Source organism: Chiloscyllium punctatum, chromosome 45, assembly GCF_047496795.1.
Source record: "Chiloscyllium punctatum isolate Juve2018m chromosome 45, sChiPun1.3, whole genome shotgun sequence".
In the NCBI taxonomy this organism is placed as follows: Eukaryota; Metazoa; Chordata; class Chondrichthyes; order Orectolobiformes; family Hemiscylliidae; genus Chiloscyllium; species Chiloscyllium punctatum.
Window position 1 is genome coordinate 64088382 of NC_092783.1, and position 25889 is coordinate 64114270.

Sequence of the window (25889 nt, forward strand, 5' to 3'; positions counted from 1 at the left end):
CACAGCAGTTCAGGCAGCATCCAAGGAGCTTCGAAATCGACTTTTCGGGCAAAAGCCCTTCATCAGGAATAAAGGCAGTGAGCCTGAAGTGTGGAGAGATAAGTTAGAGGAGGGTAGGGGTGGGGAGAAAGTAGCATAGAGTACAATGGGTGAGTGGGGGAGGAGATGAAGGTGATAGGTCAGGGAGGAGAGGGTGGAGTGGATAGGTGGAAAAGGAGATAGGCAGGTAGGACAAGTCCAGACAAGTCATGGGGACAGTTACTGAGCTGGAAGTTTAGAACTAGGGTGAGGTGGGGGAAGGGGAAATGAGAAAACTGTTGAAGTCCACATTGGTTACCTGGGGTTGAAGTGTTCCGAGGCGGAAGATGAGGTGTTCTTCCTCCAGGCGTCTGGTGGTGAGGGAGCGGCGGTGAAGGAGGCCCAGGGCCTCCATGTCCTCGGCAGAGTGGGAGGGGGAATTGAAATGTTGAGCCACGGGGCGGTGTGGTTGATTGGTGCGGGTGTCCCGGAGATGTTCCCTAAAGCGCTCTGCTAGGAGGCGCCCAGTCTCCCCAATGTAGAGGAGACCACATCGGGAGCAACGGACACAATAAATTATATTAGTAGATGTGCAAGTAAAACTTTGATGGATGTGAAAGGCTCCTTTAGGGCCTTGGATAGAGGGGAGGGAGGAGGTGTGGGCGCAGGTTTTACAGTTCCTGCGGTGGCAGGGGAAGGTGCCAGGATGGGAGGGTGGGTTGTTTGGGTGCGTGGACCTGACCAGGTAGTCACGGAGGGAATGGTCTTTACAGAAGGCGGAAAGGGGTGGGGAGGGAAATATATCCCTGGTGGTGGGGTCTGTTTGGAGATGGCGAAAATGTCGGTGGATGATTTGGTTTATGCGAAAGTTGGTAGGGTGGAAGGTGAGCATCAGGGGCGTTCTGTCCTTTTTATAGTTGGAGGGATGGGGTCTGAGGGCGGAGGTGCGGGATGTAGACGAAATGCGTTGGAGGGCATCTTTAACCACGTGGGAAGGGAAATTGCAGTCTCTAAAGAAGGAGTCCATCTGGTGTGTTCTGTGGTGGAACTGATCCTCCTGGGAGCAGATACGGCGGAGGCAGAGGAATTGGGAATACGGGATGGCATTTTTGCAAGAGGTAGGGTGGGAAGAGGTGTAATCCAGGTAGCTGTGGGAGTTGGCGGGTTTGTAAAAAATGTCAGTGTCAAGTTGGTCGTCATTAATGGAGATGGAGAGGTCCAGGAAGGGGAGGGAGGTATCAGAGATGGTCCAGGTAAATTTAAGGTCAGGGTGGAATGTGCTGGTGAAGTTGATGAATTGCTCAACCTCCTCGCGGGAGCACGAGGTGGCGCCAATGCAGTCATCAATGTAGCGGAGGAAGAGGTGGGGAGTGGTGCCGGTGTAATTACAAGATCAACTGCTCTACGTAGCCAACAAAGATGTTACATACTGCATTCACCTCTGGAAAACTGGAATTCAGTTTCAGGTTAAATGGTCAGGATTTTATCAGCAAATAAATATACCTCAGGTGGGTCAGCCAATGGACACTGTCTAATCAACGGTCATGAGTATAGTGCACTGTACTTCATTCCTTTTAAGGAACTATCCCGTCATTGCTCACAAATGAAACCAGGGTGATATGATAATTGTTGCAGTAATCGTCGACACTGATTGTCCAAAGCACATGGACATTCTCCTTTATTACCAACTGTTTCCCGAGTGGGAATCCAGTCTGAATGTTCACGTTACCCTCAGATCTTTGTTTATTGTGAAATTCACTCCTGATCATTGCCGAACATTTCCAGTTCAGGCACAGGACACAGAGTGAAGCTAAGGGACAGTATGACAATATTTTCGTTTCATTATACATTGATTAGGACGCTCTGATTGGTGTCGAACTTGAGCAGTTTGGTGCAACCAAGCTCCGTCCAAGAAGTCAATCTCCCTCCCAGCCTGCCAGCTGATGAAGGGCCTCTCAATAATTCACGCCCTGAAACCAAAGACAACTGTTCACCCATCACCTGCCATGCTCACCGATGGACCTTTGCTCCTGTTCTGACAAACTCTCAGTTTTGAAAATCCCATCCTTTTTCCAAGACCCTCCATGGCCTCACCCCTCCCTATCTTTATAGTCTCCTCCAGCTGCAGTGTCCAAATGGAAAGGCAGTGGTGTGATAGTGACAGCATATGGTGCAAACTTAATGTTCTTGGGTCTTGGGTTCAACCTCCCACAATGGTAAGATTCAAATACAATCAAAATCTGAAATTGAAAAGCATCATACAACTGTAACCAATTGTTGCAAAAAGCAGTCAGATTCATTACTGCCCTATAGGGTAGGAAATCTGCCATCCTTACCCAGTCTGGCCTATATGTGACTCCAGACCAAGAGCAATGTGGTTGACTCTGAACTTCTCTCTGAAATACCCTAGGAGGCCATGAGGTTCAGGGTAATTAAGGGTAGACAGTAAAAGCTGGTGCAGCCAGGGATGTCAAATCCATGAATAAATGAGACCCTCTGTGTTCCTCCAATACTGGGATCTGGCACATCCCCAATTTTCATTGGTCATGATTGGCAAGTGCCTGGGACCCTGAATTTTCACGCTAAAGCTTTCTGTCTTTCTAATCTCCATTTTAAAGGGGTTCCTTAAGATCCCATTTTTAAAAAAGTTTTGGTAACTTTTGCTAATGCTTGAAATCAATCTGCTTTAAACTCCTGTGGTGCACCTTGGCATGTTTCCCCACACGAAAGGCGCTATTGAAAAGCAAGTTGTTATTGTGTCTGACCCATGCATGTGATGGGTCAGCACTGTCCCAGAGTCAGCTCATACCCGTGCTGTTGAGGGGAGAGACCAGGACTGCTGCTCCCATTACTGTTCACTTGCTCCACAGTGCTGCTGACATCATCGTGAGCTACATGCATCAAGCCACTAGCTGACGGGTTCATTAAGCTCGGACTGTTGAGGAGCTGCATGTTGCTTTCAGCCAAAGCTGCCTGAAGAAGAGGGGAAGAAGGTTTGAGACCCGTTAATGTACTTAAAGACCATTTCTTTCAGAACCTTTTTGCCTAGAGAGTAGTGAGAATATGGAATGCACTGCCAAAAGGAGTGAACAGTGACAATGGAATCAAAGAGGGAGGAGATTATGACAAGATGGGAACTGAAGGAAATGATTATAGAGTGAGCTGGAAGGGGCTTGGTACAGCGGTAATACAGCAGTTCAGGCAGCATCCAAGTAGCTTCAAAATTGACGTTTCGGGCAAAAGCCCTTCATCAGGATGATGAAGGGCTTTTGCCCGAAACGTCGATTTCGAAGCTACTTGGATGCTGCCTGAACTGCTGTGCTCTTCCAGCACCACTAATCCAGAATCTGGTTTCCAGCATCTGCAGTCATTGTTTTTACAGCGGTAATACCCCTATCACTGAACTGGGAGGCCTGGATTCAAGCCCTAACTGTTCCAGAGGTGTGTATTGACATCACAGAGCAGGTTAATTAGAAAATGGGAAGGGTAAGATGAAGCTGGGTAGGAAGTGACTGTACACAGCATCGATACCAGTACAGACTAATTGGGCCGAATGAGAGAAAGTGAGGACTGCAGATACTGGGGATCAGAGTCGAGAGTGTGGCGCTGGAAAAGCACAGCTGGCCGAGGAGCAGGAGAATCGATGTCTCAGGTATAAGGGCTTATGCCAAAATGTCAATTCTCCTGTTTCTCAGATGCTGACTGACCTGCTGTGCTTTTCCAGCACTACACTCTCAACTCTAATTGGGCCGAATGGTCTGTTTCTCTGCTGGAGTTTTTCGATAATTCTATGTAAAGAACATGGGAGTGTCAAGATACTGAAGGGGCTGGAGATGGAAGAACCAGTTTAGACTCCTGCTCAGGGAACATCTCCTCAGGAGCTGCTATTGTTGGTCTTCGTATTCTTGGCTAATGGTTGTTAACAATAACCAGTCAGTGTTCCTGCTCTTGATCACTTCTCAGCAGCCCCTCCTGCTGGTTGTGTCTGGAAGGATGACAGACCAGACCCTTGATAGTCTTATTATCTTGTTCAAAGACCTTGTGGCAGTTATTCATGGGTGAAGCTGATTGGCAGTGACACCAGAGCTCTCCAGCCCACACAATCTCTGTGATCAATCCCTGGCTCCCTCTGATTACCCATCTCCATTCTGCTTCACCACAGCATTTTTTAAAAGTGTAGTCTCAGTTTCTACACATATACTGACGAAACTCTCAGCACCAGCTCAGGCAGTCTGCTTCCCTGACAGTCAGTATGAAGTGAGAAGGACATTGTGCTTGTTGCCTGTTATGACCTTTGCCAGTGGCACTGATTCCACCCTCTCTCTGAGGGCCATCTCTCTGCTTCCAGTCAGAACTCCCAATGATCTAAGGCCACCCTGCATCAGCTCATCGACTGCTGAAATCCTCATCTATGACCTTTCTAAACTTTGCAAGCTAACCTCATACCTTTCCCCTGACTGAAACATCCTAAACTCTGCTGCATGTGTCTGAACTTGCACCAAATACATTTTATATCATCATCACTGTCTTTGGTGGTTTACAATAGCTCTCAGCTTCTCCTCACCTCACCCTCTGTCAGCCTGCTCCACCCTGGCTCTGTGAGCTGTGCCAACCTTACACCTTTGTGATTTTTATACTCCCGAATCTGCCCATTCCCAATTTTAATCACTTCACCATTGGTGACTGCGACCTAAGCTCTGAAATTCTCTCTCCTCTGCTACCTCATCTCTCTGAAAAGATGCTTCTTAGTGTTCTTGACTAGGTTTTTGGTCACCTGTCCTAATATCTTCTCATTTGGTTTGGTGTTCTGTTACCATCCTTTCTAATGTGGAACAGTCCCTCACTATAGGACACATCCCCTAGAGATCAGTCCAGGAAATCCCACTGCGCAGTGCAGAGGTCAAACCTTTCGAGTTTAAAAAGTGCAGCCTTAAATTGAGCAGTTACTCTGGCACCTTCTAGTGGCAATGCTTGGTATTACAGAATTATAAGAAAATACAATTATTCAAGTTCAATGATATGGGAAACTATTTTAAACTTTCCAGTCCACTGTTACACCAGATTATCAGTAAACCTGGTTATGGAGTCAGTTGTGTAGCCTTTTAAACTTACTCCAGCTAGTTAGTAACTGTCCTAACATTTGTCCGTCAAACTATTTAAAAAGCAGCTGATGTTAAAAAGGCTGATTAACCAATTCTGGATTGAATAACTTGTTATTATTTTCATGCAGAAAATGCAATACCTCACCTTTACAGTGTAAAACACTGAAAGGGGAACAGATTCAAAGCCTGAGTGCGGAAGGAAATTTGCAATTCCCAAATTGAAACCTTCATGAAACTCACATTATGTTGCCTTAATTAAATGTTACTCTTTGTTATTAAACTGCAATATGTGAGTTAGGAGGAGTTTAACCCAGAGCTATAGAGGCTGCATGGCCCCACAAAACAAATCCAGGCATTTAAACCTCGGTGTGTCTTCACTTCAGGTGCGGAGGGTGGATTTCCATCAACGTTTGCAAAGTCTGCAAAGTATCAGTTCTGATACTGAGAGGCTAAGAAGTACCTCAACTGTTAAATTCATTTGGATTATTTTAGTAAGTCCAGACAGTCTCAAAAGCTTTAATACTGGGGGTTAATAATTCTCGGTCTGCAACTCTCTGTCCCAATCACTCCCTCTCTATCTGAATCACTCCTTCTCTGTCTCATTCACTCCCTCTCTGTCTCACTCGCTCCCTCTCTGTCTCAGTCACTCCCTCTCTATCTCAGTCACTCCTTTTCTGTCTCAGTCACTCTCTCTCTGTCTCAATCACTCTCTCTGTCTCAGTCACTCCCTCTTTATCTCAGTCACTCTCTCTGTCTCACTCGCTCCCTATCTGTCTCAGTCACTCCCTCTCTGTTTCAATCACTCCCTCTCTATCTCAGTCACTCCTTCTCTGTCTCAGTCACTCCCTCTCTGTCTCAGTCACTCCCTCTTTGCCTCAGTCACTCCCTCTCTGTTTCAATCACTCCCTCTCTGTCTCAGTCGCTCCCTCTCTGTCTCAATCACTCTCTCTCTGTCTCAATCACTCTCTCTCTGTCTCAGTCACTCCCTCTCTGTCTCAATCACTCTCTCTCTATCTCAGTCACTCCCTCTCTGTCTCAATCACTCCCTCTCTGTCTCAGTCACTCCCTCTCTGTCTCAGTCACTCCCTCTCTGTCTCAGTCACTCCCTCTCTGTTCTATTCCCCATTTGTCTATTTCTCTCACTGTCCGTTTCACTCTCTGTATCATTATGCTGTCTCTTACTCTGTTTGTTGACTTTATTTATAGTCCGTTCCTTTTGAGTTTCTCCTTCCCTTCCCTCTTTTTCTTTCCCTCTGTCCATCTCTTTTGGTGTCTTTCAGTCAATCCCTGTCTCTGTCCATCTCCCTGTGTCTGTCCCTCACTCTGTTTCTCTTTCATTCATCACTCTGTCACTGTATCTTTCTTTACCATCCTCCATATTCACGTTCTCCAATCAACCCAAAGATCAAAGTAAACTTTAAAAGTTCAATGAGCATAAACCATAACAGCATGGACTGCTACTGAAGGACTGAGTCTTTATTTTGGCTCAAACACAGCATTGACAGAGTTATCATCAGATCATGAAACAATTTTTCACCAGTTACTGATAACAGTCCCTGTGTGAGAGAGAGCACCGTGCTGAATTTGAGCTCTGTTTCCTCTGTTACTAATGACCCACAACTTGCTGGGTTACTCTGTGCTACACAGGCAACAAAATCTTACTCGCTGAAACTTTTCTCTGTCATTCCACTTCTGTCTAAAAACTCTTTCTAATATCGGATTATTTACTGGGACAGTTGTCAGTACTCCCTCGGTACAGCACCCTCTCGGTACAGCACCCTCTCGGTACAACACTTCCTTGGTACAACACTCGCTTGGTACAACACTCCCTCATTGAGACTTGGTGAAACTGCTCCATGAGCCCTTGCCTTGTTTCCTGTTCAAGTTCCTGTTTATTCCACTATCGCCTCTGTTAATGACCCTGTCAAGTGCATCAGGATGCTTGTGTTATTTCATAGGTGATATATAAACACAAGTAGTTTTGTTTGTTAACCTGAGTGGTTTCTATTCCTAATCTATAATGTAGACCAACCCTATAATCCCGGACCTGTCCATTTGAGGACAGATTAATTCTGGGTCAAACTTGTAGATCCACACAGACCAATTTCCTGGACCATTCCCAAAGCATCATTCTTAAAAAGTTCAGAATGGGGTCTCCACATTGAAATCCATAACTTCAGAAACTGACTGTGTTCTATCTGTTCTTCATTTTTCCTACATTCTAGCCTCCTCCGCTCCTCCCACCATCCCACACACCTCCCCCCTCCCCAATCAGCCACGTCTGTACCTTGTTTACTTTGGTCTCAGGATTGAGGACCCATTCTCTCCTTCACACCTACATTTACATCCATTTTACATCTTGTCTTTTCTCCACAGCCCTTTGTCTTTTGCACTGTCAAAACCAAATTAAAAAAAAACATTTTCCAACACCTATCAGTTCTGACAATGAGTCACACTGGACTTAAGATGTGAACTCTGTTTTTCTCTCAATATGCACTGTCAGATCTGCTGAGTTTCTCCAACATTTTCTGTTCTTATTTCAGATTTCCAGCATCTGCAGCATTTTGTTTTGACCCTTAAAATATTCTCCTTTTGTTGTTGGTGAGTGGTAAGTTGCTATGACAGTGCAGTGTTGTTGAGGTGGACAGTCATACCTGGCTCACTTTGCCCCTATTGTTAGCCTCAATGTGAGGACTCTGGATGTATAATCCCAGTAACCCCCCAGCCCCATCCCCAGGAAGTTCGGTGTGTGAACAAATACCTGGGAAGACCACATCAATATCCGGTGATGACTTCCATGACTGAATGTCCACCCTGCAGGTTCACAGGAGTTGGGCTTGTACAACAACAACCTGTAACATTTCAGCTCCTTTAGCACTTCACATTAATGTAACAAAATAAAATTTGGCACTGACCCAATTGAGAGGGATCAGTTGGCCATGATATTGGTCAAAATGATAGTTTTGATGTAACTCAAAGGGGAGGCGATAACCTAACAGTATTCTCGCTGGACCGTTAATCCAAAGACTCAGATAACACTCTGGGGTCCTGAGTTCAAATCCAACCATGGTAGATGGTGGAGTATGAATTCAATGAACATCTGGAATTAAGAGTCAGTGATGACTAGGAATCCATCGTTGATTGTTGGAAAAACCCAACTGGTTCACTACCGTCCCTTAGGGAAGGAAACTGCCATCCTTACCCATTCTGGCTACATGCAACTCCAGACCCACAATGTGGTTGCCTCATAAGTGCCTTCTGGGCTATTAGGGATGGGCAATAAGGCAAAAAAAGAGGAGAGGGAGAGGAGCCAGATTTATGGAGTGGATTTCAGAACTTGGGATCCATGCAGCTAAAGGTCTAGCTGTGAATGACAGAACAGTGACAATTCGGGATAGTCACAAGGCTGGAATTGGAGAGGTACAGAGACTGTGGGCTCCTGGAGTTTCCAGTGATAGGCAAGGATAAGGACTTGGAGGAATTTCACATCCAGGAGCAGTTTTTAAAGAATGACTCAATTTATTCATAAAGTGCATTTTCTCTATTTTTCCCTCCTCTCCTGAAGAGGAGTTGACTGGACTCAGCATCACACTCCATATCCAGATATATCACACGTGCGGCTAATCGATTAAGGGAGGAATCACACCTAGACATCATCCAGTTTTTACACACACGCTCACACACATACACAGACATACTCACTCACACATAAATACCTTACACACATTCTCACACTCATATGTGCTCACACACACACACAGCTTTGCAAATATACTCCCACCCACACAAACTCACACTCTCCCTCTCTCACACGCGTACACACACTCACTCCCACACACACTCACTCACACATACCCAGAAAAACACACTCAGACACACACTTTCACTTATTCACTCCAATTATAAACATTAATTCAGTGCAAGCAACAGGAACAATTTCAGTCGATTCTCTCCTGTATTCGAGAAGGCCAAGGTTAACAGCCTATTCCTCAGTGTGTCCCAGTTGCAGCCAGTCCCTCTGAGTAATTGCTGAAAGCTCAGTATCAGGGTGACTCTGACAGGGAAGTCTTGCTGAGGTACACAGAGTACCCAGCTGGTGGCTCTCTCACTCTGTGAATCAGTCTCAGGCTTGCTTTATCAAACATGTCAAATATTCCGAGGATGGGAACAAGACATCAGAGAGAATCTAACAAATCAAGCCAGTCTGTTACACTCTGAAATATTTAAATCACAGATTTGAACCTGGAACTGGTTAATGGTGTGGCTATTTTTTCAACTTCTGTAGTTTACAGTCTTTGTGAGTGACTGAATGTGTGAAAGTGTGACTGTTAGTGTGAGCATGAATGTGAGTGGGAAGTGTGACTATGAATGTGAATGAAGAGTGTGTGAATGTGTGAGTGCATGGCGCACCTATCATTACAGATGTATCTAAGTGAATGTTAATGTGTGGGTGAGCATTCATGTGAGTTTGTGTTTGAGTGTGTGCAATTCGGCATGTGTGTGTGTTAGTGTAACTGTGTATGAGCATGAGCATAAGTGAGTGTGTGTCAGTGTGTGTGTGTGTCTGTCAGTGTGTGTATGTTTGTGTGTAAATCAGTGTGTGTGTCTGTCAGTGTGTGTGAGCATGTGTGTAAATCAGTGTGTGTCAGTGTGTGTGTATCAGTATGTGAACATATGTGTCAGTGTGATTGTGTGTCAGTGTGAATGTGTTTCAATGTGAGTGTATGTGCATAGTTTTGCATTTGTGTGTATGTCTGTGATTATGAGTACGCCTGGTAGTGTATGTGTGTGAGTATGAGGGTATGAGTGCAAGAGTGAGTGTTTATGAATATGTGTATGAATTGCGTAAGTGTGTGAGTATAGGTATATAAGTAAAATGTGTGTGTGTATTAGTATGTGTGAGTGAGTATGAGTTGTTGTGAGACTCTGTGTGTGTGTGTGTGTGTGTGTGTGTATCAATGTGTTTGTGTGTCTCCGTGTGTGTGTGTGTGTGTGTGTATATCAATGTGTTTGTGTGTCTCCGTGTGTGTGTGTGTGTGTGTGTGTGTGTATCAATGTGTCTGTGTGTGTGTGTGAGCATGTGTGTGTGAGCATGTGTGTGTGTGAGCATGTGTGTGTGTGAGCATGTGTGTGTGAGCATGTGTGTGTGTGTGTGTGTGTGTGAGTATGTGTGTGTGAGCATGTGTGTGTGTGTGTGTGAGCATGTGTGTGTGAGCATGTGTGTGAGCATGTGTGTGTGAGCATGTGTGTGTGTGAGCATGTGTGTGTGTGAGCATGTGTGTGTGTGAGCATGTGTGTGTGTGTGTTCAGTCTTTGGACCTATATCCTAAAACCGAAGTTGGTGCTGGAGGTATCAGTTATTTGAACAGTAGAAACCATTGCAATGATACAGCCCAGAAAGCAGCCTTTCGGCCCATCTTGACCATGCCAATTCAAAGGCACCCAAATGCACTGTCTAACCCCACTTTACTGCACATGGACCATAGCCCTCCTTCCTAAGGTGCAGATCCAAGGACTTTTTAAAAGAGGTTAAAGTCTCTGCTTTCAATACCAACTCAGGCCGTGAATTCAGACACCCACCACCACCTCTATGTAAAAAGATTTTCCTCTCCTAATTCTTTTGCCATTCCTCTTGAATTGCTGACCCCTGCCAAAGGAAACTGGTTCCTCCAGTCTGCTCTATCTCTCCCCCCTTCACAATGCTGTATTTCTCAATCATGTCACCTCCTCAACTTTCTTTGTTCCAAGGAAAACAATCCCAACCTCTCCAATCTCTCCTCGTAGCTACAATCCTCCAGCCCTGGCAACATTCCAGTCAATCTTCTCTGCCCTTTCCCCAGAGCAATTATGTCTTTCCTGTGATGTGGTGACCAGAGCCCCACACAATACTGTACACCATCATTATTGTCCATCAGGTTCATTGTAGTCAAGTGGTGTTTTTCACTTTGCCTGTGCAGACTCTGTATACACAGCCTTGCAGATGATTCAATGTGACCCCACTGTAAGCAAAGTCCCACGGTCATCAAAATGATGTGCCCCCCCCCCCAACCCTTTCCCTCTCCCACCTGCTCCCCCACCCCCAACCCCACGCCCACCCTACACCTTTCAGTAACTCCCTTGTCCCAGAATTGTGAATACAGAGTGCGCTGGACAAACTGGGTGAAGATCCTGACTGAGGCTGACTCCTGCCTCCTCTCCCTCTCCCAACTACCTGTCCCTGCTTCTGAGGTTCTGGAGATGAGGGAGAGAGCCAGAGTAGGGGAATTTACAACTTTTGATGCCAAGATCAGATGAAAAGGTGAAGGTGGAAACTGTCAGTGACCTCTGGAGGTAGGTCTGTGGCTCTGGTTAGTGTTATAGACAGGCTTCAGTACAATGGGGGAAGGTCTCAGGTTGTGTTTGTGGTTTTCAGGTTAGCATCTGAAATTTACTCCAACTACGTCCAGAACAGCTGAAGAACAATCCTCACCTGATAGCTGGGGTTAAGTGCTCCTCCATATCCAAGTCCCGTAATCACATTCTTCACGAGAGTTGGACTTCTGAAAGAAAAGGTTCTTTTATCAGAAAAACAAGACTTAATTTCAACTCAACTGAATTATTGAAAAGACCCAATTGGATTTCCCTGCATCGCTTGGGAAAGTTCAATTCTCACTTGCTGTAACCTTTATCACACTTTGCAGAGTGTTCACTGTCCAAATACAACCCTCTGCCTGAACCCCCTCATATTGCATCTCAACAAATCACTGTGTTGTCCTTCCCAAGTCCTGACTCCCTCACGTGGTTATTCTGCTTTCCCTGAAATACATTGACGCGATCTATCTCAACTGCTCACTGAGCTAACGAGTTGGCCTTTCCACTATTCTTTGGGAATAGATTCTCCAGAATTTCCTATTAGATTTCATTAAGGGTTGGCTTAGTCAATAGGTCTCAGTTTCCCCGACAACAACTACATGCAGCTGTGATACACCCTGTGGTGGAGCTTGGCTCAAGCCCAGTGTATTGTGGTGTATTCCTGCAGAGACTAAGCCAAACATGGGGATAGTGAATACAACAGCATTGTGACAGGAAGTTTCACCTCATAGTGTGCTGGCCTCTGCTGGCAATACCAGATGGGCATTTCCGACAGGGAGTGAGTGTGGATATCTCCCTGAACCACTGATGGTTGTTTCCATTAATATCAGTTCATCTGGTCTCTTTCTCAAACTCAGCAAAAACACAGCCTCACTGTCTCAAGCTCTGAAGGAGGTCACTGGACCGGAAACTTTAATTCTGTTTTCTCTCCGCACAGATACTGCCAGACTTGCTGAGTTTCTCCAACAATTTGATTTAGATTCCCAGTATCCACAGTATTTTGTTTTTAATTATAGTCAGATCATTGGGAGTCGAACAGTGATTTTGGGATAAATATCTCAGCCAGAAACCCTGTTCCTCTGTCCATCTGTAGCAGTGTGAAGGGTCTGCAGTCTTGTTATCTTGAGTATTGATCATGGGTGTATACCAATTCGAACCTGATGGTTACCTTATCCCTAGTCAGGAATCAGCCGTGCTGCTGATCTAGGGGGCGTACCAGCTGACTTGCAGGGAGCAGATGCCTCTTGAAATGTCAAATGTCAAAGTGTCAGTGAGGATAGTGGAAGAGATGTTTTAACCAAATCTCACCCGGTCATCTTTGGTGGCCTGCGCTTTTGGTACTCCACTTCATCCACTGTCCAAACTGCCCCTTTCACATTCTCCACTCGTACAAAACACTTGTGAAGGCTGAGGTTGTGTCGCACGGCGTTCTGTAACATACAAGGACAGACAAATAGGTGAGAGACATGAAGTTCAGCCCGAGGAAATGTGGCTCTGAATCTCGAGCAGTCACTTCTGATTGGATCATTGAGTCACAGTGAGGAAGCTGACCACTCAGCTTATTTTACACCAACCTTCCAGAACAAACAACCCTGTCCCTTTGCTTTCAAAGTACTAATGTGCTTTCACCCATTCCTGCTTTTCAACAGGTTTCTGTGCATTAGGGCATCGGAATGGAAAATTTTAGAGTGTGGCGCACCCAGAGCACTGACCCTCTGACAGTGCAGCACTCCCTCAGCACTGACCCTCCGACAGTGCAGCACACCCTCAGTACTGACCCTCCGACAGTGCAGCACTCCCTCAGCACTGACCCTCCGACAGTGTGGCACACCCTCAGCGCTGAACCTCCGACAGTGCAGCACACCCTCAGCACTGACCCTCCGACAGTGCGGCACTCCCTCAGCACTAACCCTCTGACAGTGCAGCACGCCCTCAGCACTGACCCTCTGACAGTGCAGCACTCCCTCAGCACTGACCCTCCAACAGTGTGGCACACCCTCAGCGCTGAACCTCCGACAGTGCAGCACACCCTCAGCACTGACCCTCCGACAGTGCGGCACTCCCTCAGCACTAACCCTCTGACAGTGCAGCACGCCCTCAGCACTGACCCTCTGACAGTGCAGCACTCCCTCAGCACTGACCCTCCAACAGTGTGGCACACCCTCAGCGCTGAACCTCTGACAGTGCGGCATACCCTCAGCACTGACCCTCCGACAGTGCAGCACACCCTCAGCACAGACCCTCCAACAGTGCAGCACTCCCTTAGCACTGACCCTCTGACAGTGCGGCACTCCCTTAGCACTGACCCTCTGACAGTGCGGCACTCCCTTAGCACTGACCCTCTGACAGTGCGGCACTCCCTCAGGCTGACCCTCTGACAGTGCAGCACTGACCCTCCGACAGTGCAGTGCTCCCTCAGTACTTACCCTCTGACAATGCTGCATTCCCTCAGCACTGACCATCTGACGGTGTGGCATTCCTTCAGTACTGACCCTGTGACAGTGCAGCACTCCCTCAGCAATGACCCTCTGACAGTGCAGTACTCCTTCAGCACTGACCCTCTGATAGTTTTTTGTAATAATTACTGTGTGTACTAGGCTGGGCCTGTGGAACTGGTGTTACATATGGACTGGTTAAGAACAGTAGGTTGTCTGTGTGCTAGTTGGGATTTTAACGCAATCTAACAACTTCCTGACCATTACCAACTCATTCTTTGATTTTTGTTCCAGATTTATTTTTAAACAGAATTCAATCTGAAACTGCTTGCAGGGAATTCAAAGTCTACTGGATTACTTTTCCCGGTGAGTTGATCCCTCTGAAATGATCGAGCAAGCCACTCTGTTGTATCAATCGCCACAAAATCTCAACAAACAGATGAAACCGATGGATTACCTGCATCAGAAAAGACAATGGCAGAAACAACCCTGATCACCCTGTAAATGTTTCCTGACTAACACCTGGGGGCTAGTGGGAATCCTCAACATTGACTCTGGGCTTCTTGAAGTCTCATGGCTTCAGGTTAAATATCAGCAAGGAACCCTCTTGCTAACCACCACGTACCATCTTCCCTTGGCTGATAAATCAGTACTCCTCCATGTTGGACAACATTTGGATGATGGACTCTGGGTGGCAAGGGCACAGAATGTACTGTGGGTGGGGCATTTCAATGTCCACAGTAGGAGTGGCTTGCCAGCAATACTACTGGGTCCTAAAGGACATAGCTGCTCGACCGTAGTACCACTCCAAGACATCACAGTAGTGTGTTGATCTCGGAGGAAGTAAGGACTGCAGATGCCGGAGGAACAGGAGAATCCTGCTGAAGGGCTTATGTCTGAAATATCGATTCTCCTCCTCCTCGGATGCTGCCTGACCGGCTGTGCTTTTCCAGCAACACACTCAGCAATAATCTGCTCAGTGATGTCCAGTTGGGTTCTGCCAGGGCCAGCCAGCTCCTGACCTCATTACAGCCTTGGTTCAAACATGGACAAAAGAGCTGAATTCCAGAGGGGAGGGGAGAGGGACAGCCCTTGACATCAAGGCTGTATTCGACAGAGGGTGACATCAAGGAGCCCAAGCAAAACTGGAATCAATGGGAGTCAGAGGGGAAACTCTCCACTGGTTGGAGTCATACCTAATACATAGGAAGATGGTTGTGGTTGTTGAAGGTCAGTATCTCAGCTCCAGGACATTACTGCAGGAGTTCCTCAGTTCCTAGACCGAACCATCTCCAGCTGCTTCATCAATGACCTTCCCTCCATCATAAGGTCAGAAGCATTCATGACCCCTCAGATACCGAGGCAGTCCATGTTCAATTATAACAAGATTTGGACAATGCCCAGGTTTGGGCTGACATGTGGCAAGTAACATTCACGCCTCACAAATACCAGGCTATGACCATCTCCAATAAGAGACAATCTAACCACAACCTCTTGACATCCAATAGTGTTGCCATCACTATTTCCCCCACTATCAACATCCTGGGGAGGGTTACCCCTCATCATGGTGGTGGCAGAGCATAGAACATAGAACATTACAGCGCAGGACAGGCCCTTCGGCCCTCGATGTTGCGCCGCCCTGTCATACCAATCTGAAGCCCATCTAACCTACACTATTCCATGTACGTCCATATGCTTGCCCAATGACGACTTAAATGTACTTAAAGTTGGCTAATCTACTACCGTTGCAGGCAAAGCATTCCATACCCTTACTACTCTCTGAGTAAAGAAACTACCTCTGACATCTATCATCCCTCAATTTAAAGCAATGCCCCTCGTGCTCGCTGTCCCCATACTTGGAAAAAGGCTTTCCCTGTCCACCCTATCTAACCCTCTGATTATCTTGTATGTCTCTATTAAGTCACCTCTCAACCTTCTTCTCTCTAACGAAAACAGCCTCAAGTCCCTCAGCCTTTCCACGTAAGACCTTCCCTCCATACCAGGCAACATCCTAGTAAATCTCCTCTGCACCCTTTCCAAAGCTTCCACATCCTTCTTATAATGCAGTGACCAGAACTGTACACAATACTCCAGTGCGTCTGCACCAGAGTTTTGTACAGCTGTAGCATAACCTCATGGTTCCAGAACTTGATCCCTCTATTAATAAAAGCTAAAACACTGTTTGCCTTCTTAACAACCCGATCGACCTGGGTGGCAACTTTCAAGGATCTGTGTACCTGGACACCCAGATCTCTCTGCTCATTTACACTACCAAGAATCTTACCATTAGCCCAGTACTTTGCATTCCGGTTACTCCGACCAAAGTGAATCACCTCACACTTGTCCATATTAAACTCCATTTGCCACTTCTCCTCCCAGCTCTGCAGCTTATCTATGTCTCTCTGTAACTTACAACATCCTTCATCACTATCCACAACTCCACCGACCAGAGTAGCAGCGTTCAGGCTCCTGTGCCCGGGATTGACCTCCTCATCTGCACTTTTCTTTTTTTTCCCTTTTTCCTTCTATCCTTTCTCTTTTTTTCCTCAAACTTACCTGAAGGGAGCTCTTTGGCAGGAGGCAGCTTCAATGGACTCCAGAGCAACGGCAGCATCTTCAGAGGCAGCGTGGCTACAGAGTCGGTCGGTCAGCCTGTGCAGCCTGGAGGGGAACTCTCACTTCAATGTGGAGTAGGCCCATGACGGCAGCATGATGTCTGTTGGGAAGCCTGGAGTGGAATACTCTGTGCGCCATGGCATGCGCAGGTGCAGCCCAATGCAGGTCACTTGATGTGGCATGGTGTTGGTTGGGAAGCCTGGAGCAAGATGGTGGCACGGCACTGTGGCACAGTGGTTAGCACTGCTGCCTCACAGCGCCTGAGACCCGGGTTCAATTCCCGCCTCAGGCGACTGACTGTGTGGAGTTTGCACGTTCTCCCCGTGTCTGCGTGGGTTTCCTCCGGGTGCTCCGGTTTCCTCCCACAGTCCAAAGATGTGCAGGTCAGGTGAATTGGCCATGCTAAATTGCCCATAGTGTTCGGTAAGGGGTAAATGTAGATGTAGGGGTATGGGTGGGTTACGCTTCGGCGGGGCGGTGTGGACTTGTTGGGCCGAAGGGCCTGTTTCCACACTGTAAGTAATCTAATCTAATCTAAGATACTCTCAGCAACATGGCATGCGCGGGTGCAGCCCAGAGCAGGGACTCTGGCAGCGACATGCTGTAGCAGCGGAGAGGGAAAAGTTGGGACTCTCTCTGAGCCATTTTTAAAAATTTTATTCTGTGAATGGCATTTGTGTATGAGCAATGGTCCACACTATTCATTGTATTTTATGTTGAATACACATGACAATTTTATTCATCTTGCATTTTCATTAACCAGAAACTCAACTGGACTCACCACATAAACTCACCACAATGGCTACATAAGCAGGTCAGAGGTTGGGAATACTACAGTGAGTAACTCCCTTCCTGCCTCCCCAGAGCCTGTCCAACATCTACAAGGTATGAGTCAGGAGTGTGATGGAATACTCCCCACTTGCCCTGGATGGGGGCAGCTTCAATAACACTCAAGAAGCTCAACACCATCCAGGACAAAGCAGCCACCTGATTGACACCACATTCACAAACACCCCCTCCTTCCACCACTGACACTCAGTAGCAGCAGTGTGTACCATCTACAAGGTGCACTGTGGGAATTCACCAAGACTCCTTAGACAGTACCTCAAAATTACATAACCACTTCCATCTAGCAGGACCTTGGCAGCAGATACATGGGAACACTTTCACCTGCAAGTACCCCTCCAAGCCACTCACTATCCGGACATGGAAATATATCATCATTCCTTCACTGTGACTAGGTCAAAGTCATGGAATTCCCTCCCTAAGGGCATTGTATGTCAACCCACAGCACGTGGACTGCAGTCGTCCAAGAAGGCAGCTCTCCCCCACCTTCTCAAGGCCAACTAGGAACAGGGAATAAATGTTGGAACAACCATATCCCGAGTGAATGAAAAAAACATTTAAAGGGAAAGTAGATAATAATTGTTAGATTGGGGTTGTGATGGTAGATTGAGATTGGAAAAGAGGGAGGAGGTTCCCCAGAATGGGGACTGCTTGGTCTGTATCATTTATAAATCTCCGATGTGAAGGGGAGACTGATAGTCAGGCCCAGCCACAACGCCCACAGCACATGCACCCACACGCATGCACATGTATACAGACACACTTACACATACACACATATGTACACATGGACGTGTACACATGCACTCACACATACACACACAAACACACTTACACATGCATGGACACTGATGGTTATAAACACACACACACATGCAACTGCATGCGTGAGTGCATACACACACACACTCACACACTCACACACACGCACAGGCAAACGTAGAAACACACAAACATCCACATCAGCAATGCCTTGCTGCATATGTATATTTGCATTTTGAAAGTGCCCTTCAATAATCCTCGAGAATTATTAATATGTGGAAAACCTGTTCCATTTTAAAGAAATACTTTAAAAGCTTATCTGAAGTACCATCAATAAAATTAAATGCGAGACAATGAAACGAGGTTGACAGGAGTGCTATTGTGCTGCAAATGTTATTTTAAAAAAGAGCAGTTGCAGTGAATAGAAGCTACAGTATTCAAAGTCAGTAAAACTGGGGTATTCATTCACGCCTAGTTATCCCAGATCACAACAGAAATCATTTTCTTAAACCCAAGCCCTTCAATGTTCTCTTTACAATTTCATGGAGATTTCTACATGTTTTGGATTTTGCAATGAGGTAATTTACTTTGTAAAGATTACATTACTGGTATACCTCACCAAAAGAGAAAAAAAAAACCAAGAAGTGTTTTTTCATGACTTGAAGCTGTAATTGTGTTAAGGACAGTCACCGAAGAAGCAGATTTAATTTATGATACCTTTTACATGAAACCTTTCTTAAAAGATTGACAACAAGTAACGAGCAGAGTAAGAAAGTATTGTTGCCTTGAGTCAGTGGTTGGTAACTCCTCGCCTGCCTTTTGAAATAGCTCCCCAGAGGCTGGTATCCCATCATAAAGTCACCCTTTATTTACACGATATCTGACATTCATCTTTATATCTGTCAGCCAGGGCTCCCTGGTTGGTCCAGGTTACCAGCCGCAGTCAGGGAAATCAATGTCCATGAGGTCCACCTGACTGACCTTGTTACATCTTTCAGATTGTGGGCTTTGAATTCAGCTACGCTGTTTTAGATTAGATTAGATTACTTGCAATGTGGAAAAAGGCCCTTCGGCCCAACAAGTCCACATCGACCCTCTGAAGAGCAACCTACCTGTTCCCCGACATTTACCCCTTCACCTAACACTATGGGCCAATTCACCTGACCTGCACATCTTTGGACTGTGGGAGGAAACTGCAGCACCTTGAGGAAACCCACGCAGACACAGGGAGAATGTGCAAACTCCACACAGACAGTCGCCAGAGGCAGGAATTGAACCCGGGTCTCTGGCACTGTGAGGCAGCAGTGCTAACCACTGTGCCATCGTGCCGCCCATCTTAGGTCCATACACCAGGGTAACAGCAACAATACGAAGAGAGAGCACTGTACCATCCATCAGCGCTGAGGGAGTGCCGCACTGTTGGAGTGTCAGTGCTGAGGGAGTGCTGCATGTCGGAGGGTCAGTGCTGAGGGAGTGCCGCACTGTCGGAGGGTCAGTGCTGAGGGAGTGCCGCATTGTTGGAGGGTCAGTGCTGAGGGAGTGCCACACTGTCAGATGGTCAATGCTGAGGAAGCGCCGCACTGTCGGAGCGTCAGTTTTGAGGGAGTGCTGCATTGTCGGATTGTCAGTGCTGAGGGAATGCCGCATTGTCGGAGGGTCAGTTCTGAGGGAATGCTGCACTGTCAGAGGGTCAGTGCTGAGCGAGCGCCGCACTGTCGGAGGGCCAGTGCTGAGGGATTGCTGCATTATCAGGGGGTCAGTATTGAGAGAGTGCTGCACTGTCAGAGGGTCAGTGCTGAGGGAGTGCTGCACTGTTGGAGAGTCAGTGCTGAGGTAGTGCCGCACTGTTGGAGAGTCAGTACTGAGGTAGTGCCGCACTGTTGGAGAGTCAGTGCTGAGGTAGTGCCGCACTGTCGGAGGGTCAGTGTTGAGGGAGTACCGTACTGTCAGAGGGTCAGTGCTGAGGGAGTGCCGCACTGTTGGAGGGTCAGTGCTGAGGTAGTGCCGCACTGTCGGAGGGTCCGTGCTGAGGGAGCACCGTACTGTCAGAGGGTCAGTGCTGAGGGAGTGCCGCATTGTCGGAGGTTCAGTGCTGATGGAGTGCCGCACTGTCAGAGGGTCAGTGCTGATGAAGTGCCACACTGTCAGAGGGTCAGTGTTGAGGGAGTGCTGCATGTCGGAGGGTCAGTGCTGAGGGAGTGCCACACTGTCGGAGGGTCAGTGCTGAGGGAGTGCCACACTGTCGGAGGGTCAGTGCTGAGGGAGTGCCGCACTGTCGGAGGGTCAGTGCTGATGAAGTGCCACACTGTCAGAGGGTCAGTGTTGAGGGAGTGCTGCATGTTGGAGGGTCAGTGCTGAGGGAGTGCCACACTGTCGGAGGGTCAGTGCTGAGGGAGTGCCACACTGTCGGAGGGTCAGTGCTGAGGGAGTGCCGCACTGTCGGAGGGTCAGTGCTGAGGGAGTGCTGCACTGTCAGAGGGTCAGTGCTGAGGGAGTGCCGCACTGTCGGAGAGTCAGTGCTGAGGGAGTGCCACACTGTCAGAGGGTCAGTGCTGAGGGAGTACTGCACTGTCGGAGGGTCAGCACTGAGGGACTGTCGCACTGTCGGAGGGTCAGTGCTGAGGGAGTGCCGCACTGTCAGAGGGTCAGTGCTGAGGGAGTGCCACACTGTCGGAGGGTCATTGCTGAGGGAGTGCCGCACTGTCGGAGGGTCAGTGCTGAGGGAGTGCTCCACTGTCAGAGGGTCAGTGCTGAGGGAGTGCCGCACTGTCGGAGGGTCAGTGCTGAGGGAGTCCTGCACTGTCAGAGGGTCAGTGCTGAGGGAGTGCCACACTGTTGGCGGGTCAGTGCTGAGGGAGTGCCGCACTGTCGGAGGGTCAGTGCTATGGAATCCTTTAAATAAAGGAAACCGTGGACAGAGTTGCTGCCATTTTAAAACAAGCTGCTGGAACTCAGTGGTAGTTTTTTGTGGATTGTTGCCTTCTCCCAGGAAGCTTGGGAGGATTCTCAGACTCATTGATACGTGGCTGTGTGCTCAGGACCAGTTTGCCCAGATTCAGTCTGTGTTTTGTTTATTCAGTCAGGAGCAGTTATAGGTGTCAGGCGAGCTCCGAATGACAACACCTCTCTGACTAGGTTCTGACATGTGGACAGCCTGCACGTGAACAACACAACGGGTGCCTCCAGATTCAAAAAAGACAACATTTCTCTCCTCTTGCAGAGAAGTAACAAAGAAATAGGCGATAGCTCACTCTTCTCATTCCTCACTTGCCTGGATCTGCTGCTTGTAACCAGTGACTGGGAATCTGAGCAGTTAGTTGTCAATTCAGAGTGGACTCAGAATGCAGAAAGACTTGGAAAAATCAAATGACACCTCATCAAATTCTGTGGAGTGGTGCTATTGAACTGTGTTCCCTTCATATTTTTCTTCATCCATAACATTAATGTTTTTTAAATTTATTTCTGTTAGTATGTCTCTATTGGGATTTAAGAAGGTCATAGAGATTACGTTAGACAATTATAAGTTAATCATTCATAATCTGTTTGTCTGTGGTTGGAACAGATTTATTTGCAATTAGTAATAGTTTCTTGCTAACTGCAGAAAACTGGTCGGTATTTCCTGATAATCTGAGCCCATTAGGCAAGAAATTTGGGAGGAATGGGAAAATTTGAGTAACCTGATTAAACCTTTCGTGATGACTCAAGCAGTAGGAGACTCAGGTATAGTGCACATTACCAAGTGGATTGTGAAGACACAGAGAAACAAACAAGATAGAGAGTCATAGATCACACACACACCCAATCACAAATCCCCACATTCACACACAGGGATGTACAAAGGTCACTGTAATGTAGGAAACACAGCAGTCAGTGTGCACACAGCAAGATCCTATGAGTAAGATAATGACCAGACTTTTGTCTTAGTGATATTAGTTGAGAGATACATATTTGCCCAGGTGCAGGGAAAATGCCCAGCCCCTCCTTTCAGTAGCACGTTGGGATTTTTCTCTCCATCTGAGAGGGCAGACCCTTCACTCCACAGATGCTGCCAGACCTGGCGAGCTTTTCAAGCAATTTCTGTTTTTGCAGACTCTCAGTTCACCTGAAGGTGAGTACCTTCAGTGGGGCTGGATGGGAAGTGGATGGCAGGTGGACAGGAAGTGAACTGGAAGTGCCAGACCCAGAATGCGCTCAGCTCCTTGCAATGCTGGTGGTGCCTTTTCACTCAAGTCACAGTAGTCACCCTGCAGGAGAAGGCTATTCAGCCCATTGTTTCTGCTCCGGCTCTCTGAAGGAGCACCTCACCAAGTGTTGTTCTCCTGCTTCTCCCTCTAACCCTGCACATTGTTCCTTTATAAATAATTATCCAATTCCCATTTGAAAACGTTGATTGAATATACCTCCACCAATCTAGACTTCCTGATCTTACTCACTCGCTGCGTGAAAATATTTCTTCACAAATCACTTTCGCTTCTTTTACCTGTTACTTTAAATATGTGCCCTTGCCATTCTCAAATCTTTCACAAATTGAAACAATCTCTTCCTGTTCACTCTGTCCACATTCCTCATGATTTAGTAAACTTCTATCAAATCTCCTCTCAACCTTCTCTTCTCTGAGAAGGACTGTCCCAACCTGTCGAATCTAACGTCATAACTGAAGTTCCTCATCCATGGAACAATTGGTATGACGCCCTCCATCACTCTCTCCAGTGTGTTCACACCCTTCTCAAAGCACCATGCCAAAAATATACACAATACTCCAGTTAAGACCAAACTGGTATCGTATATTTTGACATCACCCCCTTGCTCCTGTGCTCATGCCCCTGTGATTAAAGCCCAGGACACTTCACTTTATTAACTGCTCTCTCCCATTTCCTTTCCTCCTTTAGTAACGCCTACTCCCTCTGCTCCTGCCCCCCTTTTAGAAATGTTGTCTTTACCTTTATAATTTTTTTGAAGATCTACCAATCAAAATGTATCAGAGGTACTCACTGAACCACAGGTGCCACTACACAGAAGGCATTCCACAGTGATATAACTCCCCAAAATATCATTAGATGGAGCAAACAGTAAAGCACAGCTGCAGGGAGGGTAACACAGGAATTGGTTATGAATGTTTTTACCGGTGACAAATCTGGGAGACAGACCAATCAGACTTTTAACAATCAGATGCTGAGGTTTTGGAAGCCCTGGACAGCCCATTGTTGCCCAGCTGTACACACTGCTCCAGCAATAATATCCCACAGAGGGGAAGAGTGGCCACTGTTCTCTTTTCTCTGAGGTACTAATACAATTCATTCAACTCTCAGACATCTTCCAAGATTTGTACAGATATCCCACCCCCCCACTGCAAGTAAATACAGTTCAGAAAACTGATAGGAAAGTGGAGCTGAGCCCAGGATCTTATTGAATCGTGGAATGGGCTTGAAGGGTTGAATGGCCTACTCTTACGTTTAGCTCCAGTGCAGCTGAGTCCCCCCCCGTGGCTAAGTGGAGAGTCAGTCATTCTGTTACAACAACATCTCACATTTTGATGCAGGAAAATGTCCCAAAGTGTTCAGCTAGTGAGATGTATTAATGGTTTCAGAGGCAGCCTCACAATCCAAAAGGGAGTACATTAGGAACATGACCCATCTTCAGATTGCTCATCTGCAAATACAAGCTGTCTTCAGTGACACAGACAAACTACCATTGTCACCACACTAGGGGCAAATCATCACGGTGCGATTGGTAGATGGTCCTGCATTGATTAGAGAGTGAGAAGGGGCACTGCAAGGAATTTCAAACAGAGGAAAAGGAACATTTGGGGTGGGGGGGAGGGGGAGGGTGGGGGGATCATGGATTATGAATGGATGTGAAGAACAATATTAACACACCTTGAAAGTGTCAACCAAAGTAAACGGATAAGTCTCGGATGAAGTGCAAAGGTTCACAGACTCTGATTAGCAGAAACGATTGAGAGATTTGGGTGTGAGATCCAAAGAGGAATTGATCTAGTCCAGGCCAACTTTGTCAGAATGAGGAACATGCTAACATCAAAGGGACTGGAGCTAAATCTTCAGAAAGGAAGCTTTTGACCTTACATTTTGTCATCTATGTTTTATGTTTTAGAGAAGAACAAACAAAGAGACAATCCATAAATTGAATGTATTCGAGGTGTGACCACAGTGAAACATGTTCAACGTATCATTTCAGTTGCATGACACTGTAATCTTTTGCTATAAATTCTGTGTCTCATGTTCCACAGGTCCCTGATGAAGGAACAGTGCTCCAAAAGCTAGTGCCTCCAAATAAAGCTGTTGCACGATAACATGGTGTTGTGTGATTTTTAACCTTGTCCAGCCCAGTCCAATACCAGCCCCTCCACATCACACTGAAACATGTTCTACACAATCTGCATTTTCATGGAAGGCTAATGAAGAAATGTTTGTATACCCAGAGAAAATAGGAAATTGGTCCGTAATGTCAAGGAGAAGAGGGTGATATCATCATAAAAATGGTAAGGAGACAGCTATTAGAGTCATAGAGTCATAGAGATGTACAGCATGGAAACAGACCCTTCGGTCCAACCCGTCCATGCCGACCAGATATCCCAACCCAATCTAGTCCCACCTGCCAGCACCCGGCCCATATCCCTCCAAACCCTTCCTGTTCATATACCCATCCAAATGCCTCTTAAATATCACAATTGTACCAGCCTCCACCACTTCCTTTGGCAGCTCATTCCATACACACACCACCCTCTGCGTCAAAATGTTGCCCCTTAGGTCTCTTTTATATCTTTCCCCTCTCACCCTAAACCTATGCCCTCTAGTTCTTGACTCCCTGACCCCAGGGAAAAGACTTTGCCTACTTATCCTATCCATGCTCCTCATAATTTTGTAAACCTCTATAAGGTCACCCCTCAGCCTCCAATGCTCCAGGGAAAACGGCCCCAGTCTGTTCAGCCTCTCCCTGTAGCTCAAATCCTCCAACCCTGGCAACATCCTTGTAAATCTTTTCTGAACCCTTTCAAGTTTCACAACATCTTTCTGATAGGAAGGAGACCAGAATTGCAGGCAATTTTCCAACAATGGCCTAACCAATGTCCTGTACAGTCGCAACATGACCTCCCAACTCCTGCACTCAATACTCTGGCCAATAAAGGAAAGCATACCAAACGCCTTCTTCACTATCCTACCTACCTGCGACTCCACCTTCAAGGAGCTATGAATCTGCACTCCAAGGTCTCTTTGTTCAGCAACATTCTCTAGGACCTTACCATTAAGTGTAGAAGTCCTGCTAAGATTTGCTTTCCCAAAATGCAGCACCTCGCATTTAACTGAATTAAACTCCATCTGCCACTTCTCAGCCCATTGGCCCATCTGGTCAAGATCCAAAATGTAGGAGAGGGAAAGAGAGGAGGAAATGAATGATAAATGTAACTAACTGAATGGGTTGACCTGTGTGAAGTGTGTAAGGGCAGCCCAGAGCACACAGACAGGGAGGTCTATGGCAGTCAGCCTACTGGGAGAGAACACAAATTAATTGATGATCAAACCAGAGGGAATGCAGCAAGGGGGACAGTGTTCACAAAGCTCAGGGCCCAGATAGATAAAAGTATCGCTACAAGTGATGGTGTGATTAAAATAGGGAATAAGCAAGGGGCCAGAATTGGAGTATTGCAGAGATCTTAAAGACTATGTGCCTCAAGATGGGGATTACACAGGTCGGGAGTGGTGAGGCCAAGAAAATATTTAAAAATGAGGAGCATTTTAAA

At 46.8% G+C, this 25889-nt stretch overlaps 1 protein-coding gene across 11 annotated transcripts in view; it reads right to left on the reverse strand.

The window, feature by feature from the left end:
* Positions 1-25889, reverse strand: part of foxp4 (forkhead box P4) — a 395078-nt gene that overhangs the window by 15010 nt on the left and 354179 nt on the right. For all 11 annotated transcript variants that reach the window (XM_072563955.1, XM_072563956.1, XM_072563947.1 and 8 more), the window contains 3 exons: positions 12780-12901; positions 11590-11659; positions 2828-2991 (listed from right to left, as the gene is read on the reverse strand). In XM_072563955.1, the coding sequence (XP_072420056.1) occupies positions 2828-2991; positions 11590-11659; positions 12780-12901 (356 nt within the window). The remainder of the gene's footprint in view (positions 1-2827; positions 2992-11589; positions 11660-12779; positions 12902-25889) is intronic.